The sequence below is a fragment of the Mustela putorius genome, unplaced genomic scaffold, assembly GCF_011764305.1.
Source record: "Mustela putorius furo isolate JIRA1106 unplaced genomic scaffold, ASM1176430v1.1 tig00003847_pilon_pilon_pilon, whole genome shotgun sequence".
NCBI lineage: Eukaryota > Metazoa > Chordata > Mammalia > Carnivora > Mustelidae > Mustela > Mustela putorius.
This window is the reverse complement of record NW_025422000.1, coordinates 143,187-169,090: the sequence shown is the minus strand read 5'-3', so window position 1 is coordinate 169,090 and position 25,904 is coordinate 143,187. Positions and strand designations below refer to the sequence as shown.

General features: G+C 37.1%; 1 protein-coding gene and 1 pseudogene across 1 annotated transcript in view; one reads left to right on the top strand and one right to left on the bottom strand.

Moving 5' to 3' along the window:
- Positions 1-25,904, bottom strand: part of LOC123387219 (phosphatidylinositol 3,4,5-trisphosphate-dependent Rac exchanger 2 protein-like) — a 52,911-nt gene that overhangs the window by 6,667 nt on the left and 20,340 nt on the right. Inside the window, exons 6-7 of the mRNA XM_045063240.1 lie at positions 21,606-21,707; positions 18,100-18,261 (exon numbers count right to left, since the gene is read on the bottom strand). Of these exons, the coding sequence (XP_044919175.1) occupies positions 18,100-18,261; positions 21,606-21,707 (264 nt within the window). The remainder of the gene's footprint in view (positions 1-18,099; positions 18,262-21,605; positions 21,708-25,904) is intronic.
- LOC123387218 lies at positions 1,348-1,936 on the top strand (annotated as a pseudogene).

Sequence of the window (25,904 nt, the reverse complement as noted above, 5' to 3'; positions counted from 1 at the left end):
AACCACTGAGAGGAGCCACAGATGGAAAGAGCCTGAATCATGAACAGAGGAAAGCTGCCCAAAGAAGCAGAGCACAAGCATTGGATTATTGTGTGAGCTGATCAACAGTTTCTCCTTTGAGCCATTATAAAAATGGCAGTGCATTTGTTTCTACAATTTAAACTATCACAAGTAATGCACTAAGTTAGACAAAACAAGAAGCAAAGAAAAAAAAATTTTTTAGTAGATAGCTGATAACATGCTCTTTTCAATATTCTGGTCTCTTTAAATCTAGGGATAAATTTCTAATTCTTTTTCAACTCAATTCTTTTATTTTTGTTTTTGATATTTAAAAATCAGACAACTAATTGTAAATTTCATATTTCCACAGTAATCACTGATACAGTTTCCCTGATTATAAAAATTTAAATTAAAGTGATAACTCATACATGTCAGTAAGAAATTTCCCAAATGGGAAGTGAAGAGAATGTGATTGTGCTGAGTATCTGCATTACAAACACATTTTATTTATTTTTTTACTTTTTACTAACTTTATTATTTTAAAGATTTTATTTATTTGTCAGAGAGAGAGAGAGACAGAGAGAGCACAAACAGGGGGAGCAACAGGCAGAGGGAGAAGCAGGCTCAATCCCAGGACCCTGGGGTCATGACCTGAGCCAAAGGCAGGTGCTCAATTGAGTGAGACACCCAGGCAACCCTACACCCATATTTTATTTTTTGTTTTTATATTTAACTTAAATTTAAAAAACAATTTTAATTCCAGGAGAGTTAACATATAGTGTCATACTAGTTTCAAGTGTATAATATAGTGACTCAGCAAGTCCATGCCTTATTCAGTGCTCATCATGAGAAGTGTATTCTTAATCCCCCTTACCTCTTTCACCCTTCCCCCGACTCACCTTTCCTCTGGGGACCATCCATTACAAAATATTTTAGATTTAAGACATTTCCCTTTTTTCATCTTTCATCATAAAGGTGGACATATAACTAGAGATCTATCAAAAATTTATACAATTACATATCCTTCCTCATGTGATAGTGAAGTAAAAACTGTCATCAAATTCAAATATAAATCCCAATTTCAGTGGCAATGACTCTTACTTAAGTACTATCCCTACCTCAGAAAAAAATTACAATAGAATACTATTAAAAATGGAAATAAGGAAACATCACATTGATTCTTGCACAACGACCTATACAATGTTATGGAAGTGGTTTTATTGATAACAATTTTACTAAACATACAAAATACTTCACCTTAGGTTATTTCTCATGGTAGCCCAAAAAAGTAAAACAAAGAAGCTAAGTTGTTATCTAATTAAATGGGACCTGCAAGAGAGGAGCAAGATGGGGGAGGTGTATGGAGATAGTTATTATTACGAAAATGGAGGAATGAAGCCAAGAGGGATGAAAGAAGCTCTCTCTACTCCCTCACGAGTGGCCCACAGAGATTAGGAATGGTATGATGCTGAAATTGCCAGAAAACTGCAAGAAGAAGAAATTTTGGCTACCCAGGTGGACATGAGAGCAGTTCAAGTATCCCAGGATGAGGAAATAGCTAGACTTCTCATGGCTGAAGAAAAGAAAGCTTATAAGAAGGCCAAGGAGCAGGAGAAATCATCTTTGGACAAAAGGAAGCACAACCCCCTGATTAGAAGCCAAAAAAACAACTAAATCGGCACACTCAAAGTCGAAAGAGAGTGATGACCCTCACCGTTCTAAGAATGACAGGCCAGCACGGCCACCACCACCTATCATGACAGATGCTGAAGATTTGGATTACACTCATTTTACAAACCAGCATAATTCCACGCGTCATTTCTCAAAATCAGAATCCACTCATAAAGGTTTCCATCATAAGCAGTAAAACCCTAGGAATGTGCCTTGAGAACAGACTCACTGTAGCAAACATTACTGGATGATACAGAATGCATTCCACACTGATTTTTTTCCTCCTGTATTTGTATTCCTGAGATTTATCTTCAAGTGTTCTGACCATAAATAATTTTAATTCATTTAAAAAAATATATCATCAGGAGTTCAGCTAGATAGTTATCAAACTATTCTGAATACCTACAAACTCAACAGGAGATCAAAGAGAAGAAGACCAGTAATTCTAAGAGAAAAAAGACCACTTCCCAGAAGGAAGAACGTGCAGAGAAGTGAATCCGAGGTGACATATGGGAAGACACACTGTGGGGGAAAGGCCAGCTCCCAGCAAAAAAGATGGAGCAGCAGAGAACATAAAAGGAACTTTTAGAAGTCTACTCCATTGAGGGATGTCATTGTAGAGGCTAGAGGGGGGTGGGGGTGAGGAGAACACTCGTGGGGATAGTATGGTCTCAGGATCCACAGGGTCAAAAAAAGACCAGGGGTGTCTGAATGTGGCAAAGCTCCCAGGTATAGAGCAAGGAAGCCAGCTGCAGAGACAGAGCCAAGGAGGAAGAACTAAGCTCAAGGTTACCTTAAACCATGATCCGTGGCATAGCTGGGCCACTACTCTCCCAGCAGGAACCCCACAAGGGGCAGATCAGGGGAGAACCCCCATTCCTCCTCCAAGAGGAGCTGTGCAGGAGAACAGTGCTGGAATCAGCTGGGTTTGGAGACTCCAAATGGGGCCATTCTCCAGAGATAGAAAAACTCAGACACAGGATGGGTGAGCTTGGAGTGCAGCCGGAGATAGGGAGACAGAGGGATTAACTGCTTTTCTTTGAGGGGGTGCACTGAGCAGTAGGGCCCCCAAGCTCTCAGCTCCTCCAGGGCCAGAGACTGAGAAGCCACCATCTTCATTTTGGTCCTCCAAAGTTATACAGAAAGTGTTCAGGGAACAAAAGTTCCTGAAAGCAAACACAAGCAGATTACTTAGCCTGGCCCCTGGCAAGGGTGGTTCAGTTCCACCTCAGGCAAAGACATTTGAGAATCACTGCAACAGACCCCTTCCCCAGTATATTAGCAAGAACATCTAGCCAAGAACAAGTTTCCTCTCAATGAGAACTGCAGAACTCCAGAGCTAGGGGAAAGCAACACATAGAATTCATTACTTTTTCCCATGATTCTTTAGTCTTTGAAAGTTAATTTTTTACATTTTTTTCTCATTCTATTTGTAAAAATTTCTCCTCCATCTTATTTTAACTTTTTTTAAACTATTTTATCTTATCAATACCTTTTTAAATTCTTTTTAAATTTTCATTGTGATAGTCATATTCTATCCCTTCATTGTATTTAACTTTATTTTTTGTATACATACAGGTTTATTTTTTTTTTAAATTCTGGGACACAGATTCTTCTAATAGGCCAGAATATACCCTAAATCTAGCACATGTCTTTGTTCTAGTCTCCAGCCTAATCACATTCTTTCCCCCTTTTTTTTTTCTCCTTTTTCAAAGAAATTATTGTTTCCTTTTTTAGAATATTTTTTAATTTTTAGCTTTACAGTCATATTCCATCCCTTCATCATGTTTACCCTTATTTTGTCTGTTCTATTCTCCAGTCTAATATAATTTTTTTTCTTTTTTCCTCCTTTGTTTTCCTCCCAGTTTGGGGTCTCTTCTGACTTGGTTAATATATAATTTTCTGGAATCATTGCCACCCTTGTAGTATTTTGTTCAATCATTCATCTTTTTTATCTGTATAAAATGACAAGGTGGAAAAACTCACCACAAAAAAAAAAAAAAAAAAAAAAAAAAAAAAAAAAAAAAGAACAAGAGGCAGTACAGATGCCTAGAGACCTAACCAATACAAACAACAGTAATATCTCAGAACTACAGTTCAGAATGATGACTATCAAGGTACTAACTTGGCTTGAAAAAAGCATGAAAGACCCTAGAGAATCCCTTTCTAGAGAAATAAAATCCCTTTCTGGAGAAATACAGGAATGAAAATCTAACTAAGTTGAAATCAAACAAGGTATTGATGAGGTGTAATAAAAAAAATGGAGGCTCTTACTTCTAGGATAAATGAGGCAGAAGAAAGATTTAGTGATTTAGAAGACCAAATGATGGAGAAAAAGAAGCTGAGAAAAAGACAAACTACTACTGAACCATGAGGGCAGAGAATTTGAGAAATAAATGATACCATAAGATGAAATAATATTAGGATAATTGGGATCCCAGAAGAAGAAAGAAAGAGAGAGGTAGAAGGTATTTTGGAAAAAATTATAGCAGAGAATTTCCCCAATTGGGCAATGGGAACAAGCATAAAAATCCAGGAGGCTTAGAGAACCCCCCTCAAAATCAATAAAAATGGGGGGGTTATGGACATTGGGGAGGGTATGTGTATGGTGAGTGCTGTGAAGCGTGTAAACCCGGCAATTCACAGACCTGTACCCCTGGGGATAAAAATATATTTTATGTTTATAAAAAAATAAAAATAAATTTAAAAAAATTTAAAAATCAATAAAAATAGGTCCACACCCTATCATTGAATAGTAAAACTTACAATTCCTAGTGACAAAGAGAAAACCCTGAACGCAGCCCAGGACAAGAGGTCTGTAACCTACAACAGTAAAAATATTAGATTGGAAGCAGACCTGTCTACAGAGATCAGGCAGGCCAAAAGTACTGGCATGATATAATCAGAGCACTGTAACGAGAAAAATATGCAACCAAGAATACTACATCCAGCTTGGCTGTCATTGAAAATAGGAGAGATAAAAAACTTCCAGGACAAAGACTAAAAGAATTTGCAAACACCAAACCAGCCCTATAGAAAATATTGAAAGTGGTCCTCTAATCAAAGACAGAGCCTAAAAGTAACAGACCAAAAAGGAACAAAGACAATATACAGTAACCGTCACCTTACAGGCACTAGAAGGGCACTAACTGTATAGCTTTCAATAGTAACTCTGAATGTAAGTAGGCTAAATGCCCCAGTCAAAAGACACAGGGTGTCAGAATGGATTTTAAAACAGAAGAAGAAGAAGAAGAAGAAGAAGAAGAAGGAGTAGATGATGACGACGATGAATGAAAAGACCCATTGATATGCTGTGTGCAAGAAACTCATTTGAGACCTAAAGACACCTCCAGATTTAAAGTCAGGGGGTGGAAAGCAAGTTACCACGTTAATAAACATCAAAAGAAAGCTGGTGTAGCAATCCTTACATCAGATAATTTAAATTTTAAGCCAAAGACTATAGTAAGAGATGAGAAAGGAAACTATACCATGCTTACAAGTTTTGTCCAACAAGATCTAACAATTTTAAATATCTATGCCCCTAACATGGGATCAGCTAATTATATAAACCAATTAATAACAAAGTCAAAGAAACGCATCAATAATAATACTAATAATAATAGTAGGAAACTTTAACAACCCCCTCACTGAAATGGACAGATCCTCTAAGGAAGAAATCAAGAAGGAAATGAAGGCTTTAAATGACACATTGGACCAGATAGACATCTCAGATAAATTTAGAACATTCTATCCCAGAATAACAGATTACACATATTCCTCTAATGCACATGGAACATTCTCCAGAATAGATCACATTCTGGATCACAAATCAAGTCTCAACTGGTACCAAAAGATTGGGATCATTCTCCACATATTTTCAGGCTGCAATGCTTTGAAACTAGAACCCAACCATAAAAGGAAAGTTGTAAAAAACTCAAATACATAGAGGCTAAAGAGCATACTGCTAAAGAATGAATGGGTCAACCAGAAAATTAAAGAATTAAAAAAAATTCATGGAAAAAAAATGACAATGAAAACACAACTATTCTAAATTTTTGGAAACAACAAAGAGAGTCCTGATAGGAAAGTATATAGCAAGATAAACCTTCTCAAGAAAAAAAGAAAGGTCTCAAGTACACAACTTAACCTACACCTAAAGGAGCTGGAGAAAGAATAGCAAAGAAAGCCTAAACCCAGCAGGAGAATAGAAATCATAAAGATCAGAAGAGAAATCATAAAAACTCAGAGGAGAAATAAATGAAATAGAAACCAAAAAACCAGCAGAACAAATCAACAAAACTGGGAGCTGGTTCTTTGAAAGAGCTAATAAGATTGATAAACTCCTGGCCACACTTATCGAAAAGAAAAGAGAAAGAACCAAATAAATAAAAAACATGAATGAAAGAGGAGAGATCACAACCAACACCAAAGATATACAAACAATTATAAAGAACATATTATGAGCAACTACACACCAGCAAATTTGACAATCTGGAAGAAATGGATGCATTCCTAGAGACATATAAACTACCAAAATTAAACCAGGAAGAAACAGAAAACTTGAGCAGACCCATAACCAGTAAGGAGATTGAAACAGTCTTTAAAAAAAAAAAAAAATCTCCCAACAAACAAGAGCCCAGGGCCAGATGTCTTCCTGGGGAATTCTACCAAGCATTTAAAGGATTAACACCTATTCTCCTGAAACTGTTGCAAAAATTGGAAATGAAAGAAAAACTTTCAAACTCATTTTATGAGACCAGCATTCCCAAAACCAGACAGAGACCGTATCAAAAAGAATTATGACCAATATCCTTGATGAACATGGATGCAGATAATCTCGCCAAAATACTAGCCAATAGGATCTAATAGTACATTAAAAAGATTATTCACCACGATCAAGTGGGATTCTTTGACTGCAAGGTTGGTTCAACATCTGCAAATCAATCAATGTGATACAGTACATTAATAAAAGAAAGAACAAGAACCATATGATATTCTTAATAGTTGCTCAAAAAGCATTTGACAAAGTACAGCATCCTCTCTTGATCAAAACTCTTCACAGTGTAGGGATAGAGGGTACATACCTCAAAGTCATCAAAGCCATCTGTAAAAAACTCACAGCAAATGTCCATTCTCACAGGGGAAAAACTAAGAACATTTTCCCTAAGGTCAAGAACACAGCAGGGATGTCCACTATCACCACTGCTATTCAACATAATACCAGAAGTATTAGCCTCAATAATCAGCCAAGGAAAAGAAATTAAAGGCATCCAAATTGGCAATGAAGAAGTCAAACTCTCCCTCTTTGCAGATATGATACTTTATGTGGAAAACCCAAAAGACTCCACTCCAAAACTGCTAGAACTCATACAGGAATTCAGTAAAGTGTCAGGATATAAAATCAGTGCACAGAAATCAGCTGCATTTCTATACACCAACAAGAGGACAGAAGAAAGAGAAATTAAACGGTCAATCCCATTTACAATTGCACCCAAAACCATAAGACACCTAGGAATAAACCTAACCAAAGAGGCAAGGAATCTGTACTCAGAAAACTATAATGTATTCATGAAAGAAATTGAGGAAGACACAAAGAAATGGAAAAGTGTTTCATGCTCATAGATTGGAAAAACAAATATTGTGAATATGTCTATGCTACCCAAAGCAATCTATACATTTAATGCAATCTCTATCAAAATACCATCAATTTTTTTCAAAGAAATTGAATAAGTAATCTTAAAATTTATATGGAACCAGAAAAGACCCCAAATAGCCAGAGGAATGTTGAAAAGAAAACTAAAGTTGGCAGAATCACAATTCCGGACTTCAAGCTCTATTACAAACCTATAATCATCAAGACAGTATGGGATGGGCTCAAAAACAGACACATAGGTCAATGGAACAGAACAGAAATCCCAGAAATGGATCCTCAACTCTATGGTCAACTAATCTTTGATAAGGCAGGAAAGAATGTCCAATGGAAAAATGATGGTCTCTTCAACAAATGGTGTTGGGGAAATTGGACAGCTACATGCAGAGGAATGAAGCTGGACCATTTCTTTACACCACACCCCCATAAATAGACTAAAAAACGGATGGAATACCTCAATGTGAGACGGAAATCCATCAAAATCCTTGAGAAGAACACAGGCAGCAAAACCTCTTCAACCTCAGCTGCAACAACTTCTTCCTAGAAACATCATCAAAGGCAAGGCAAGCAAGGGCAAAAATGAACTCTTGGGATTTCATCAAGATCAAAAGCTTTTGCACAGCAAGGGAAACAGTCAACAAAACCAAAAGACAACTGGCAGAATGGGAGAAGATATCTGCAAATGACATATCTGATAAAGGACTAGTACCTATAATCTATAAAGAACTTACCAAACTCAACACCCAAAGAACAAATAATCCAATCAAGAAATGGGCAGAAGACATGAACAGACATTTCTGAAAAGAAGACATCCAAATAGCCACCAAACACATGAAAAAGTATTCAACATCACTCGGCATCAGGACATACAAATCAAAACCACAATAAGATACCACCCCATACCAATGAGAATGGCTAAAATTAACAAGTCAGGAAACAATAGATGTTGGAGAGGATGCGAAGAAAGGGGAACCCTCCTACACTGTCGGTGGGAATGCAAGCTGGTGCAGCCACTCTGGAAAACAGTATAGAGGTTCCTCAAAAAGTTGAAAATAGAGCTACCCTATGACCCAGCACTCTCACTACTGGGTATGTACCCTAACAATACAAGTGTAGTAATCTGAAGGGGTACATGCACCCAAATGTCTATAGCAGTAATGTCCACAAGAGCCAAACTATGGAAAGATTTGCAAGATCCCTGAAGATCTCTTCTGAACCTTCTCCAGTTTGTGAGGGTCTCCCTCAATATGAAACATCTCTAGAAGTGAGCACTACTACTCAGATGCAAGTTGGCGAATAAATCATGTAGTGATATCAGAATTTCTCCAGACCCCTACAATATATATCTTGATCCTATAAGATTGTATTAACACATCTATGGCAATTCCATCTTCCAACTAATTCAAAGTGCTCCATTAGTCAACAACGCCTCTAGATCATTTTCCTCTATTGTATGCTTAAATAGTTCGACTTTTGATTTAATCTAGATTGGTATCATAGCAAACCCTAAACCCCCTACTAATATACAAATACATTATATTTGGGGGCACCTGGTGGCTCAGTTAGTTAACTGTCTGTTTTCAGCTCAGGTCATGATCCCAAGGTCCTGGAATGGAGCCCTGTGTCAGGCTCCCTGCCTATCAGGGAGTCTGCCTCTCCCTCTCCCTGTCCCTCCACTTGTGGCCTCTCTCTCTTTCAAATAAATAAAATTTTTAAAAAATATTAAAAACTAAATTATGTTTAAGTCATTACCATAAGTTCCCATTAGCTCCTAGCTCCTGATAAAAAATCTGAATATTAATTGAACTGTGAGGTAAAACACTTCTTTTCAAAAACAGCCCAAAGCATCTGTTTAATAATCTATTAATGAAATTTTGTCGGGTAATGACATCAAGCCCAACAATCTTTTTATGTTTTAAAGTATATCTCACAATATAAACATAACATCACTCATTATATTTTTTACTAAATCCTACTGAGACATTTCTATCACTGTAAAGAAATTTCTTTCATATTTAACATCAAGCTTTAAGAATCAGTAGAGTAGGTACATTTACCATCTTGTACCAGAGTAGAATAGTAATAGTATTAGATAATAGTAATCTACTATTATCACAGGAAATGTCCATTAAATAATTCCCAGAGGATTGCTTACTCACTTAAAGGAATCTGAGTTGAACATACACATTTGTCTAAAAAACTCCTTCTAAATGAATGGCCTATAGCATTTCTCTTTATACCCTGTGTAAAGCCGTAATGGTAAAGAAGAACCATTGTGTCTTTGATTTACCATGTTTGAATCTGTGCATTATTAATAGGACAATGGCAACTAGAAATCACTAAGAATCTTTTAACTACAGAGACGTACAATGTTAGAAATATTAAAAAATTTGACCAAGTGTATATACAGTCTTCTGTATAGTCATGATATGCCTCTCACTTCAATTCCATCCCATGTACAAGTAGACACTTAATAAGCGTCTCTTTTTAAATAATGTTGTGGTTATTTTCTCCTTGCTTACATGATAAGTCTACCTTTCTCTGTAGCTAAAACAAAAGAAAACAAAACAAAAACCTCACAACTTTATCTTTAAAGTAAATGAAATTTATGATATTTTGAAATTACATGCAATTTTTTTTCATTTACCTAGAAATCCCAGGAGAGTTTTCTGGGGTCAGAAATAAAGAAGTCAAGCTATAAAATTCACAGAAGAAATTGAAATAAAGTATGATTATGAACATCAGATTACTAGGTAAGGGTCAGGAGCGCTAAAGTCTATCAAAATGACAACGTCAGCCAACTGATCTAGAATATAAAAAAAATGTGGAAGCAGTAAAACAAGCCAGGCAGATCATCGGAAGAGAACAAAGTCTCTAGGGCATGGTTCTCAAAGTTTAGTGTTTGGGAGACACACCTGATATGCTTCTTGAAATTCTCAGGTTCCCTGGTCCTACCTTTGGAGATTGAAACTGAGTAAAGCTGTGGTAGGTCCCAGGTCATTTCAGTAAATGCTGATGCATCTGGAACACTCTAAGTAAAATTACCTTGGAGGTTTTGGGTACCTGAATCCAGGTGCTCAAGTGCATCAGATGGCAACCCTGCTGACAGGGAGAGAGAGGTGAGCGAGCACAGGTCTCTGCCTGAGGTCGTCCTGACTGCTTCCTAGTCCCAGGGCAGATAGGCACTGATCATGTTACCATGGTCGCAAATATACCCCATGGTCACCTATGGTATATTTCATCACCGGTGAGTATTTCACTTACACCTAAATAATGTTACATAACCTAGTTAGTGTTTTATCTTCATTTTGAAAATTGATCCTAATTTTTAAATCTAGAAATATGTTCTTTGGCAATTCCATATTTAGTCATTGAACAATCATGTATGATAAACACTTTTCTCTATATGAATACTGAAGTCAGGATTTTAACATTTTATAACATGTCAAACAATGTGTTAAACATTTTTTCCTGGTATAAATCTCTAGCAGGTTGGTTTCTCTGTTTGTAAAGTTTTAGGAAGCAAGAGGGACAGAGGGAGATGGGAGGGAGGGAAACTGGAGGGAGGGAGTAAAGGAGGAAGGGAGGAGGGAAGGAAGGAAAGAAAGAAAGATGGAGGGAGGACAAGTGCAAGGTAAAAGAAAGGGAAAGATGTTGGGTTAGATCAGTTTTGTACAGTTTTTCATGGGTCACCAAGTAGATGTTGAAGGCAGCAGATTATTTCACTATGGGAAAACAAACAAACAAACCTATAGAAATACTTTTACAAAGATGGAATTTCATGTGTTTGTGAAAAAAATATTGTCCATGAAAATAAGCTATTTTAAAAGCACACTGATATATCATAGAGTCATAAACCAACATTTGAGAGGCAAGGTATAAAAGAATTATTTTTAAAAAGTAAGAGGGCTTGTATAAATCATTTATTTTGAACTATTCTAAAGCTATTACCCATAATGTAATATGTATATATGTACATATTAAATACAGATTTTTAAAATTTTTTTTTATTTTTTATAAACATATATTTTTATCCCCAGGAGTACAGGTCTATGTATTATCAGGTTTACACACTTCACAGCACTCACCAAAGCACATACCCTCCCCAATGTCCATAACCCCACCCCCCTTTTCCCAACCCCCCTCCCCCCAGCAACCCTCAATTTGTTTTGTGAGATTAAGAGTCACTTATGGTTTGTCTCCCTCCCAATCCCATCTTGTTTCATTGATTCTTCTCCTACCCACTTAAGCCCCCATGTTGCATCACCACTTCCTCATAGCACGGAGATCATATGATAGTTGCCTTTCTCTGCTTGACTTATTTCGCTAAGCATGATATGCTCTAGTTCCATCCATGTTGTCGCAAATGGCAAGATTTCATTTCTTTTGATGGCTGCATAGTATTCCATTGTGGATAAAGAAGATGTGGTATATATACACAATTAAATACAGATTTTTTAAAAAGATTTTACTTATTTATTTGACACACAGAGAGAGATCACAATCTGGCAGAGAGCAAGCAGAGAGAGAGAGGGGGAAGCAAGCTCCCTGCTGAGCAGAACCCCATGTGGGGCTGGTTCCCAGGACCCTGAGACCATGACCTGAGCCGAAGACAGAGGCTTTAACCCACTGAGCCCCCAAGGTGCCCCAAAGCAAGTATTTTTAAATAATGTGTTTACCCATGTGATTCAGAGTTATGCTGTCTCAACATTCCCTTAATAAATAAATAACCAAAATAATGGACTTTTTTCATCTAGATGATTTATCCTTTTTAACATGCATTTCCCTTTAAGAAGCAACATTGATCATGTGAAATCACACCTGTGATGAATTATATATATATAGAACTAAATACAGCAAAGACCCAGCAAGGAAGTTCCATGGATGGTTCTGATCCTGACCACTTTTATTAAATCAGGAAAGGAAGGCTGAGTGGCAGTTCAAGAGGAGAAGTAACCATCCACTAATAACTGCACCATAGGTGGGAATCTACTCACCCAGTGCCTCTCCTTCCAAAAGCTTCTCTTTCTAGTCCAGTCTGTGGAAACCTATGTTATCCCTCCTCCTTCACCTTGGTCCCAGCAGGTGCAAAGTCTTGGGACATGACCCCTGTTCCCGATACTAGTGGAAGAAATACATATGAAAGCATAGAATTAAATGCAGCATGATCACTGTAGTAGCAGAGTATCAACAAAATGAGAGCTGGCATGAATTAACACTATTAGAGATAGCTGTGTGTATATGATTATTTGTTTATCATTAACTATATAGTTCATTTCATGTCATGGTTTCAGATTTCAATCATGCTTTAGGGATTTTCTTTGTCACTTACAAAGTACACCATTTCGGTATCACCTTCTCATAGGGTGAAAAGATCAGTCTGAAATGGATGGAGCAAACCATGACTTCAGTCACTAAATCCAGGACCCAGAGGCAATCCATGTTGGCAACACTCCTCACCAATGGCTCCCCTTCTCACTGTGGGTGTCTCGTGGTCAAGATCCAGCCAGAAAATGGTGACAATTCCGAATCTAATTTGCTAAGAAGCTGAATAAATTTTGATTCTACAATTTGAGGTATAATCAGGTGTGAATTATATAGTCAGCATACATGAAAGACTAGCAAATTCAAAGTGCCATTACAGAACTTAATGTATTTAATTTAATTTAATTTAATTTGGAATATGATGAATTTCCATAGCTGGACACTAGTTAGGTGCCAAAGTATGCTTTCAGAAAATGACAACACCCAGAAAAGACAGTCAGGAGTGTGTGAATTTATTTTATGGCTCCTTTTCTAATTTCCAGTGTGTCTTCAAATACAATTTATGAAATGATTTATGAAACACTGCAACAATAGAACAAAGCCCCACCTCTGAAAAAGATGCAATGAAAATAATATTGCTAAACCACGTCTGGATTATTTGAAAGGTTAAATCTTTTTATATTAAGTTCTCAATATGTTATGTAAGGGTTCATTACTGATTCTTTGCAGCTATGAAGAGTCAAAAAATCACTATAATAGGAAACTAGTCACTATCTGACCCCACTGTCAGGGCTCCCTGCTTAATACCAGAGTCTACCTCATTCATCTTGTCAACTAAATGTTGAATGTCAATACCAGAAAAACTCAGACTGCAGAGAAAAGGCATAATCTTGGCAAAGAAGAAGGATGACAGGAGGCTCTGAAACTTCCCCCAATCATATACAAAGCACAGACAGATGAAGATCTAACAAGAGTTAGACCCACTCACTGTGGAAGAAAATTGACAAGAATGACAACTGGGTGGGCCGTCGCATAAGAGAATGGTTTCAATATCAAAGAAGTGTCTCAAGAAAATGAATGAAGCATTTGAATATTCTTTCAAAAAAAAAATCTTTTAAAACTACTAGAAAAGTTAAACATGAAATGAAGAATATCACATCATTTTATCATGTAATGTCATAAAATGTATGCCGCCCAGCAAGATTCAGCATTTGGTTCACTCTTTTTGAGATTCAATTTATTAACTGATGTTTTAACCTACATTCTGTCATATATTAGATAAAACTAATAACATAAATGTTCATTTTATCGAAATGAAGTCCCAATCAAGCTTCGCCCCCTCCCACTTAGAAAATTCTGCTCCCTTTCTTCACAGATTAACTTTCAATGGCCTTCTTCCCAAACGACCTATCCTTAAGTAACAAGGGCCATCTATAAATCAATTCTGTCTCAAGGCAATAGACAAATTTGTATCTACCAAATCACTTTGTAGAAAAGAAAAAAAATTCTGATCACAACCTCTGTTAGACTCACACTCATAAAGTAAGAGAACATGACTTGAAGTCAATATACTGTCAGACACAAACTTAATCATATGTAAAGCAGGAAATGGATGTTAAAATGGTTTTGTGCCATTATATTTCTCCATGTAGAAAGCCAAGAGGTGTCAAATTTCTATTCTGTTTCTATTTCGTAAAATGCAGTGACTATTTTGATCTTATTTTTTCCAGCACCTTCATATATTAATAATTCTCCCTCTTATCTTTTAATATGATTGTTTTCAGATTGGAGAGATCTATTCCAAACAGGGCTATCATGGATATAAAGCTGAATTACCAAGTAATATAATGCTTTTTGATACTCCCTTGTTGATAGAGTTCATTATGATTCCAAAGATTAAAGTTACCATTACAACGCTATCAATCAGCCAAAAAAGCAGACCAAGACAGCAACTGGTCCTGTTCTATGAAATGAATCAGTGACTCTGATTAAACAACTAAGGAACTTCCTTTCCAAGCACACTGATCATTGCCCTACAATTACCTTTGGTAGAATATCCTATGCAATGCTCTGAATGTTGGATAAGACATAAAAATGAGATATGATAAATTATACTAATAAAAGGCAAAACTTCAAATATGAGCAATTAAACTACAGATCTTCTGTAATGGCAGTCACTATGTAAATGATGACAAAACCTAATTTCTATATTCAATTTACTTCTAAATGGCAAGCAATCGAATTAATCTAAAGAATTAGCTTAATTTTTTTCTGAGTAGATACAATATTACATGGTGACAAGGAATATAGGTTTAAACTCTGCCATCCATTAGCTGTAAGCACTTGAGGGAAATTTTATGGCCCTCATTTTTTAAATCTGTGTAATGGGGATTATAATACCTCAGCAAACTGTTAAGGGCTCACCAAGATTGCATACAATGGAAGATCAGTCTTTCCCCAAAAGGAAAGTGGCTGACTGGCCAATAAGGACCTCTGTCTTCCCCTAGGCAAGACTACAGGATTCTTAGATTTTGATCTTGAATCCTGAGTGATGTAATACAATGATAGAAAAAATTATTAGAGTCTATTCATTTTAGTCAGGGCACTGATGAACCTACTTATGAGCATTGGCTGCCTAGACACCCTTGAGAGTGTAGCTTTTCTACTGATTCTGTGAGCTGCCCCATATCTTTTTAAATTAATTTTTCTTTTAGTTTCTGTGACTTGGAACTATCTAACCTTAACTGAAGTAATATAACACCTTCAGTAGGCAGGAGCATGTATTAGACAAATAGGAATTTCTCAAGGGTAAAATCCTACCATTGAAGCAGAGCTTTAAAATATTACTCATTTGCATAGCATTTGACATTATTCAAGGCACCTCCACTTATTTTGTTTGGCTCCTATAATAACCCACATAGTATGTGGGAGAGGTCTGATACATCATCCCCAAAGTAAGGGTTAGAGTCCGGACAAAAGATGAAGTCTGCTTGAAAATCAGGCTTCAGCTCTATGTCATCTAATTTGGGACCATAGATTTCAATCACTTGTTTACCTAAATTCAACATAAAGGAATGTAACGATAATTTATAGCACAGAATATTAGACAGGCAAGATACCTGATATATTTCACTCTAAAAAGCCTTTATTTGATTAATGGGAAGATAAGACTGGATAATGAAGTGACTTACTTGAAATAAATAATCCACCTAAGGTGAAAATAATGCTAAATCATGGTGTATCAGATTCAGATCCCATTCAAGAAATTTTAGTTACTGGAGCGAGGTGTCATCCCTCAGGTGGTCCTCAAGGGTCTGCAGGAGCTTGGGGAAGGAATTAGACAGGGAGTTGTTTTCCCAACCTTATAAGCTCAAGACTTCTTACCTCAAAGGTTTTTTTAAGTAACTCTCCATTCTTAGCCAGCATGCCACCTGATATCTGCCCTTGGCCATGTCCTAAACCCACTAGAGCTACTCTAAACATACACAAAGCTGTCTGCAAGCTGAGCAGTAATCTCTGTTTGCAATTTAGAGAAAGCTCTGTATCTATCCTCCTTCCCAACCCAGGGCCTGCATTTATTCTTTAAGACTACCCCTCTCTCCTGGACAAATTGGAGTCCTATCAGCAGTTTCTCCAAAGCTTCCAGAAACAGACCAGGTGTGAGTATTATAAGACCTTTCCCCCTCTCTCCAAGCTGGTGGACTGAGATGAGGAATCATGTTCTTATCAAAAATTGCCAACCAGTTAGCTGGGCCTTCCTCCAAGCTGCATTCCCTCAATGTCCCAAAACCCCCCAAAGTAGCCTGGCTGTGTCTCATGCAATTATATTCAAATCCTACTCAAATAGAATCTGCATTGCTGCCCTTTTATTGGGACCCAACACTCATATGATCTCCTCTGTGCCTGCTGGAACTGTAGTCATATCTGATTTCCTGCAGCCAGTTTCCTCTGTCCAGGTGCTGCATTTTCCTCTTGCACTTCAACTGTTTGTTGTAAACATAGAGAGCTGGTGAGATTGAGGGACCCCCTGTTAGGGGCTGATCGTAACGGAACATGATCCACACACATTCTTCCTTTGAGTAACTGGCTTGCCCAGAGCAAGAAATATCAACTTTTTAAAGAATCTCTTAATTCTGCACTAGATACAATTTTTTTTTTTTTTTTTAGGAAATAAGTGAGGAGGAACAAAATTATGACAGATTCCATTCCCCTAGAGTACCGAGAAGAATCTGTGAGGTTTTGTTTTGGGAAAAGGCTGGGCAGATATCAATGAAAAACCCTGCAATGTAAAGCACATTCAGTTTTTCTTCCAATGCTCAAGTGACAACAGAATGACAAAAGCAAACTTCAATCCATTTTTCTCAACCCAGCAGGACAACCACTCCCCAGGAAAGGAATTATCATCGTGAATCAACTGTAAAACACACAACCATTTTAACTGACTGAAATAAGTAGCATTCATGCTGAAATATGAGGTCACCCTGGACACTTGAAATGAAAGAATATAAAGAGAAAGCTTTGATCCCTGCTGGATTTGAAAGTTTCATGGTGAAGAGTGGATAAACTGGGGAATTCGTGGACGTCAACGTTTGAGGTTTCTTTGCAAATCTGAATGGATATAATTTTAGATCTAAATGGAAACCAACATATTGAAGATACGAAACAAATCAGTCAATTATAAGGTCCTAAAGATAAAAAGCAATCCAATCGAATGTGTGTGATACATTATTTGGTTGGAAACATTTTAAATCTTCCCTATACCTTTAAAAAATGCCTTAATTGCTTTACTTTATAAAAATAAATGATCCCAGTTGAAAGCTCATCTCATCTCAATTAAGTCAATTTAAAGACAAAATTTTAGTTTATGCGTTATAACATAGGGCTCCAACCCCATGAAATAATAGGGATTCAAAGTTACCATGGATGAAAACATATATCACTCTTCGTTTGCTTTTTTTATCATTTAAAAAAATTTTTCTTTAATGTGTCATAAATCCATAAGACTTTTCATCTTGAATGGACCTTAAAAATCACATCATAGACAGTCTCTTCATTTAGAAATGATGAAATAATTGCAATGAAATGCAATTTAAGAGACTAAGTGGCCTTAAAATGAAATTCATCATCAAACACCTAATTTAGAATCTGAAAATAACAGTATCATAGAACACATATGGGGCATAACTCCCCTTCCTTACTCTCTCCAGGTTTTAGGCTATGTACTTACTGACCAAAGGAGGGCAGGATAATCAAGATGCACAAATACTGAAATACCAAAGCTCATAACCCACACAATATTAGAAGGTTCTATGACAAAGCTTTCAGGTTGATGTTAAGTCAATTAACTTGCCACTCTAAAGATATTTAAAAATGATAATGACAGCACTTTGCAGAAATGGTTATAGCCCTCTGGCATTATCTGTTAAAATGACCATTTATGGTTCCATCCAATGTCAACAATTCTACATGCAGCACAAGACATAACAAAACAATTTTAAGTAGAGTGAATGTACCTCCCAGCCTTCAATGTGAGACTGCCATTCCTCTAAGACTTCTAACTTCTCCATCTGCCTCTTGGCCTCGTTTATGTTGTAACAGACAGCTTTCACGACTTGGAGGGCTTCCATTACCGCTGCGTAGTCACTGTGTTTCCTTGGACTCTGCTTCAGCAACTCCTGTTTATATACACAAAAAAATAAATCGCCCTTTGATCTTCAGCTTTCTGGTATAGCATGTTCAGAATGGCCAGGAAATGAGAAGTGCAGAGATTGTGAGAGCCACTTTCAGAAGGGACATCACAAACTCCACTAAAATTCAGATCAAAAACAAAGGTTGAATCAATGAATATACATTACCCTGACACACATTTTGCAGCTCCTTTAATTTTTTTGCCTTAAAATTATTTTGTTTTAAAAACTAAATTAGATTTCTCCTTTTGAATTGTCAAATATCTCACCTGCAGCATGTAATTTGTTTCTAAGATTGACCTCTGCTCCAACAGAAATAGAACTCTGTATGTCTTCCTAGAGCCTTAAGGAACATTAAGTCTTTATATAAATATGTCTCATAATATCAAAAATAATTTCAATGCCTTATTTCCTAATACACCTTTGAGAAACTACAAAAACATGCCATAAGTAAAGCAAAATTTTTAAATAATGTCTTATACTCTAGCAAAATAAATAACTTACAAGTTCCATGATACTCCATCACTAACAGAGCAATTATGCTATTTTCACCAAAAACCTGGTTTCACTTTCTGCAATGAATGAATTGCCATAAGCCCCTCCACAGATTATTTTTTTGTTGTGGTTTTGATTTTGGGGGTTTTGGGGGGCATTTTATGTTTTTTTTTTCCATTTAGGATATCAGAGCAAGCGTGATCTTTAATATTTTAAATTTAAAAGGTTTTGTTTGTTGTTTAGAAGCACAAAATTAAACATCTTCACCCACTGTGTAGACAGTTGTGACCACATTGCTTTTTAATCAGTCATTTGTTTCTTTACTACAGTTGCCATCATCACGTAACTAACACAATTACAGAAATCCTGGGGCAAGTCTTTAAAATAATTTTCTCAATTCTTAATATCCAGTGGGAAATTATGCAGTTGTTATACTCTCTTGAGGGCTGTTACTGTTGAAACTTCTGCCATAAACTTTGACCCTGCATTCAGTATGTTCAAACTCCATTCTGCAGAGCTATCGCCAGAAGAATACACATTGCATCACTCCCAACATAAAATTTAAAAACTTATGTTGGATCACAAATCCATAAAAGAGATATGCTAGCTTCTCTAAAAATTCTAAAGTGCAGAAGTATTTGTAAATTATGTGAAGTGGTCAAGTCAGTCTGTGGACTGTGATTTGAGGTCCTATGGAATTGTGCCCAGTGGGTATCCATGAAGTTGAGACATGAATGTAGACAATGTGAAGTAGCAAGAAAAATAACTAGTAATAATCTTTTGTCAGTTACTTTCTATGAACACTGTACTGGTTGGCCACACCAATAATTTCAAGTTCCACAAATATGACCAATAGTTTAACACAAAGTGTAACCCCTAATGTTTTTCTCTGAATAAATAAAACCAACCGAAATCAACGAGATTATCAGCACAATGGTACAACAACAAAAAAATTATCAACACCAACATATCTACTACACAAGTAAATAGTTTCTTTGTGAAGATAATCATCCAAAGAAGGGGAAAGATGGCATCTTTCCACTTCTTGAAGGAGTGCTGAGTTGATCATTTTCTTCCTAAGCAAGGATGTGGCCATTATTCTATCTGTTGAGAGGTCAGATCAGCCAACCCTATCTGGTGGTCATCCCCATCCAGAAGTTATTTAGAACAACTACTTAGCATGATATCCTTCTCTTAATATCACTATCCCTTCTGACTCTTAAAACAAACAGATGCCTGGGATTGCTAAATCAGGTCCAGGAATAGCTGATGTGATCTGAGTCACCAAGTCAAGAGTCTGAAAGGACTCTCAGAAAGACAGGAGTCATGTTTGCCCCAACCTTCCTGTACTGAAGACCATATTAAAGGTCTGCAGAACTGAAGATCCCCATGTTAGCTTCCCTCTGTGGCTTAGCCAAGCAATTTTAACTTGTTTTTTTAAATAAGGAGAAATTGTTTTCAAAGAAATTTTACACAAAAACCCAATTATGCAACTCATGGAAGTTGTAGTTAAAAAAATGTATTTTAAGTTCAAATTCCTTATATTTGTTTCTCAAAAAGTAAATCAATAAGAACACCAGTTAATATGTGCATAACATATTGAAATATTTTAAATTTTTAAAAATTTAAAGAAGTAGTTAAACTATTAAGATAAATCAGAATCAAATATATATGAATAATAATAGCTAACATATACGGAGTACATACTGTGCAAAATGATTTGCATAACAGTTTAATTACTATTTTTATGTAATACATTTTCCATATGTGTGTATATATATATGTATATACACACATACACAGACATACACATCCGTTATACACATCCTTGCAGACATATGCTACAATTTCATCATCATTATTTCTGCTTCATTAATAAAAACCCAAGGCTTTAAGAAGTTAGAATATGTATTCAGTCACACAGCTAGTAAGCAGAATACTTAGGATCTGAACTCAGAGCTCCCGTGCTCAACCACAAACACAAACTGCTGCTATAGTTCCAAGAAGCACCATTTCCAGAATTGCTATTCCAATCTATTCACATATTCTTACAGTACAAGCATAATTAGCACATTAAAATATGGCGCCTGGGTGGCTCAGTGGGTTAAGCCGCTGCCTTCGGTTCAGGTCATGATCTCAGGGTCCTGGGATCGAGTCCCGCATCGGGCTCTCTGCTCAGCAAGGAGCCTGCCTCCTTCTCTTTCTCTCTGCCTGCCTCTCTACCTACTTGTAATCTCTCTCTGTCAAATAAATAAATAAATGTTTAAAAAAAATATGATTTTCACAATAACACTTTTAGTCATTGTAATGAGGCAATGGCCTACGACCATTAATGTGTCCAGAGGCAGTACTTGCTTAGCACGGTCATTCTACATCCTACCATTTATTGTCCCATGTGACCCACAACATTTCCTATAATACTGATTCAAAAACCAAACTGTGAAATTATGTAACTTTCACTTTAAGTTCATTAGCATCAATGGGGAAGTCAAAAAATAAAACAATAGATTTACTTAAGATAATGAACCCTGTAGATAATATGCAATATAAACTTGTCATAAGATATTTAATGGGATCTATCTTGAAACTAATGCATTTACTCTAAAGAAAACTCAAATGGATAAGTTTTATACAGAGAGCACTAAAAGTCTCCTTTCCTAAAAGATTTGTTTCCTAATCCATATATATGTGATGAAATAGCTATTTTTCCTAGTAACTCTGAGCTGCACTTTCTTCAGAAAATCAGATTATTTAAAAGAAAAAAATTTAAAGCAAAATATGCAGCAAAATATGCAGATACAAGAAAGATACTACAGTAAAATAAACACATAAAATACCTTCAAAATGAGAGGGTATTTGCAAATTCTTTGTATTGGTGCTACTAAATATCCTTCCAGGGGAACATCTGTATTCTTCCGTCCTCCAAGTAGCATGCAGTTCTGCAGTGGAGATAAAAATAATCATGAATTTTTAAAGCTGAAGGCATGAAATTTTCTTTTATCATAAAATTTTCTGTCAAAAACTTGTGAAAGCCTGTCTTTATACCTTCTTTCTCTGAGATGAGCCTGGGAAATCACAAAGAACATTTACAGATGACAAAGAGAAGTATTTTCATATCACGTTAGTTATAGAAACCAAAATATGTTTCAAATACATACCTTTAAAATTAATTTTCATGTACTATCCTCTGAAGTCTGAAGAAAAGAAATAGGATAGAAATGGAGGAATAAATGATGGGTAGGTGGATGGATGGATGGATGGATGGATGGACAGATGGGTGGATGAATGGACTGATGGATAAATAAATAATAGACACAAAGATACACAGATCAATCCTGCTTATAAAGGAGTTGTGTTGTAGCTGAATTGTGGTGTTGTGCTGTGTTGTAAAGAGCAGGGCTGGAGACAACTGGGTTCTATACATCCTCACCACTGACTAGTGATGTAACTTTGTGAGGGAGTCCTGTGAGCATGAACCCCACTGTTGCAGAACTTCCCAGCAGACAAAGGGCTTCCGGGAACTGTTATGAACTAGGAGATGTTATGGAGGATGTTATAACTGCCCACAGATAGACCACCAGGACATGGGGTACGTGCTACAAGCAACATCAGCAGCAGCAGACGAGCAGCCTCGCACGTACAGCAGACCGCAGATTAACCGCAAGCGCCTTTGACGCAGTGACTGAACTGGCATATAAGCAACACTGGCCCTCTGCTTGTCAGAGGGCTCTTGGGACACTCTCGCTCAGATCATCCTCCCGGTCGATGCACCCAAAAGGTGTGCTCCAGGGAGGGGATTGGTCACCTTATCAGTTGATGCACCCAAACGGTGTGCTCCCGAGAAGGGGATGGAGCCCTCTCCCTAGCCCACGTGTCTAGAGTTGTCTGTCTTGTATTAGCTATTGTGTGGCACACGCTAATAAACAGTTTTCGCTTTCAGTTATTGTGTGTGACCCATTTGCTTCCACCATCAGACCGGCTCACTCCCCTGGGAGCTCCGTGAGTGGCAGAGAGCTCCCACTTTGGGTTGATTTCAGAATGCTAGTTTTCCTGCCTGTAAAACTGTCGTGTTTTAACCAAGTGATTGCTAAATTACTTTTAGTTATAATACACTACCAGTGACAATGGCCAGCCAGTCTCTGAGAAGGAGGTCAGGTATGATCACCAGAGAGGCAAGATGAATGGAGAAATCTCAAAAGCAGCAATCAGAATAAGATGTAATAGAAGAGAGAATCAACTCTGATTAAAAAAAAAAAAAAAAAAAAAGCCTATATCCTCTGAAGCATCTTGTCTTTATTTCATAGTTTAAGTATCAATTTAAAAAAGAAAAAGATTAGAAACTTGTGCCAAATCCTTTTCCTACAATGCCTATCAGAGTGGCTGGCAAAAAGAAAGTAGTCAATAAATATGTAATAAATGGAGAAAAGGGCTCCTCAAATATCATACTGATAATTTAACAACCTTTATACCAGCATTTTACAAGGGTTGAGACTACTGTCCGACATACATTGAGAAGCGAGACCAAGAGCTAAACAGGAAAGGATGAAAAAGAAAAGACTGGGGGTAGCAGTATATGTCCCCACCCCTGACTGTCGTGAGCAACTTGGCTTTAGCCAAATGTATTCATGTCAGCAAAACTAACATCATGCCTTTAACTTCACCCAGACACTTTAGAAGACAGGGAAGCAAAGAAATGTTCTGACTCAAGCATGCTCTTTGAGGGCTTCATCCCCCATTGCAATCAGTTTACCAAAATATTTTTTTTCCAACCCCACATGGTGCTGTCCCCAGAGGAACCATATGAAACACAACCATGTACATCTCACTGTATTTCCAGTGATGTTTCAGCATCCCTACATAAGTTAGCACCCCTTATAAACACATCCACCCCTTTCCCCATCCCTGGGTTGAAGTACCCTAAGAATTTCATGACTGCTTAACACGCTGTTATTTCCTTGTCTAATAGGCCTGTACAGATCATGGACTGTCTTCATAACAGCAGAGGTGGGTTGTCACTTTAGACTGGCTTATGAAAGCCAACTCTCTCTCCATGCGTCCAGAAAGAATATCTTCTAAATGACCTCCCAGAGATCTCTCCCTGATGATGAAAACGGTGGTGGCATATCCAAGTATCCATCACCAAATCTGTAAACTCTCACCTGTCTTCCCAAGGGTGACTGTTATTAACCCCCATTTTACAGAGATGGAAAATGACACCAGCGATGTACTGAATTTCTTAAAGTCATTCAAGTAATTAGAGGTCACTTAGTACCAGAGCGGGAATTATAAAAGCCAGGTTTCCTACCAGACTGTGCTGTAAGACCATATAAAAACCAGCACTCTTCGGACTTTACTGGCATGGCTTGACACAATTCAGTCAATAAACTAGACCAAGGGGATCAAAGAGTTGACTGTGCTGAGAAAAGACCAGATTCACTAAGAAAATGAGGCTCTAACACCTCCTAAAAAGCCCTAAAATTTTAGTGGCATAGACACCTCTTCTGGCTGTGGCAGAAAAAGGGGGAGGAGTCCTCCTAAAAAGCCCTAAAATTTTAGTGGCATAGACACCAAATCTGGCTGTGCTGTGGGCAGAGAAAAGGGATCAGTAAATCCTCTTCCAAAAAAACCAAACCAAACCAAACCAAAACAACAACAACAAAAAAACAACTGTAACCTCAGCAAATTGTCAAAAATATCAACTTCAGAGCTCTGGAAATCAACTAAAGTCAAACAAACAAACAAAAAAAACAATCTTTTTATTCATGAAAAACTGTGGAAATTTCAGATAAGAAAGGTGGGAGTCTATAACATTCTCACAAGAGCTTCTTCCACCTTCCCTCTGCCTCCTCATGCCCCCATCCTCCTCAGCTCACCCTGCACAGTAGCCCTATCAAAATGGTGCTTCCACAGTGGCTGTCCTGCAGTGGCTCCATCAAAGGGGCCCTGACATAGTGATAGACCCTGAAAACCTGCTTTCAGGTAGACCCTTTACTGCAGAGGGTAAATATCTCACTCCTGAGGGCATTGTCAATAAAGTTAGCACACTCTATAAGAAAAATGGAGAATGCCCACAATTCTGTTGGCCTGAGATTACAGCCCTCTTTGGAGCAGATATCAGGCTGTGCATCTGTAGAAAAGACCCAAAGGGGAAGGGGTATCCCCATGGAAATAAAAACCTAGATCTGACTTGATAACTGCCTACCCTTTGAATGTCTCCCCCACCCCCCACCAACTAACACATAGATCCATAGACAAGATGATTAACGATGTTTAGTCACCTCTGACAAACCATCAACAGAACTAAGTTAAGCAGTTACTGGAGTCACCCCCTAAAAAGAAAGGCTAAATTATAAAACAAAAAAAAAAAATGAGTAGAGATAGCAGCTGTACATACAAGAGTCACAGGTTCTTAAATCAAGTCCAGGAAAGTTACAACAACAAAACAAAACAACACAAACAAAAAACAAAAACCAACTTCAGGAAATAGACTTGATAAATTAAGATGAATATTGTTCTTAGAGCAATCACACTAAACACTAAAAACACTAGACAGTAAAAAAAAAAAAAAAAAAAAAAAAAACCTAAAAAAAAACACTAAAAAACTAAACACTAAAAAAAATAGTTCAAAAACAGCAACAGAGGAGATAAAACAGTACACTAAGGAAGGTAAAGGAGGAACAGAGGGGCAACAATAAAAACACATACACAAAAAACAGTAAAACGATACCTTTCAATACAATATCAATAATTCAGTTAAAGATCAATGAATGGAACACTCCAATCAAAAGTCAGAGATGATCAGGCTGGATAAAAAAGCAAGATCCAGGGCGCCTGGGTGGCTCAGTGGGTTAAGCCGCTGCCTTCGGCTCAGGTCATGATCTCAGGGTCCTGGGATCGAGTCCTGCATCGGGTTCTCTGCTCAGTAGGAAGCCTGCTTCTCTCTCTCTCTCTCTCTCTCTCTCTCTCTCCCTCCTTGTGATCTCTGCCTGTCAAATAAATAAATAAAAATCTTAAAAAAAAAAAAAGCAAGATCCATAATGATGTACTATAGTTGGCTAATTGAATTTAAATAAAATACACTTTTTTTTTAAAAAAAGGTAGGATCTAACTATATACTGTCTCCCAGGGACATGTTT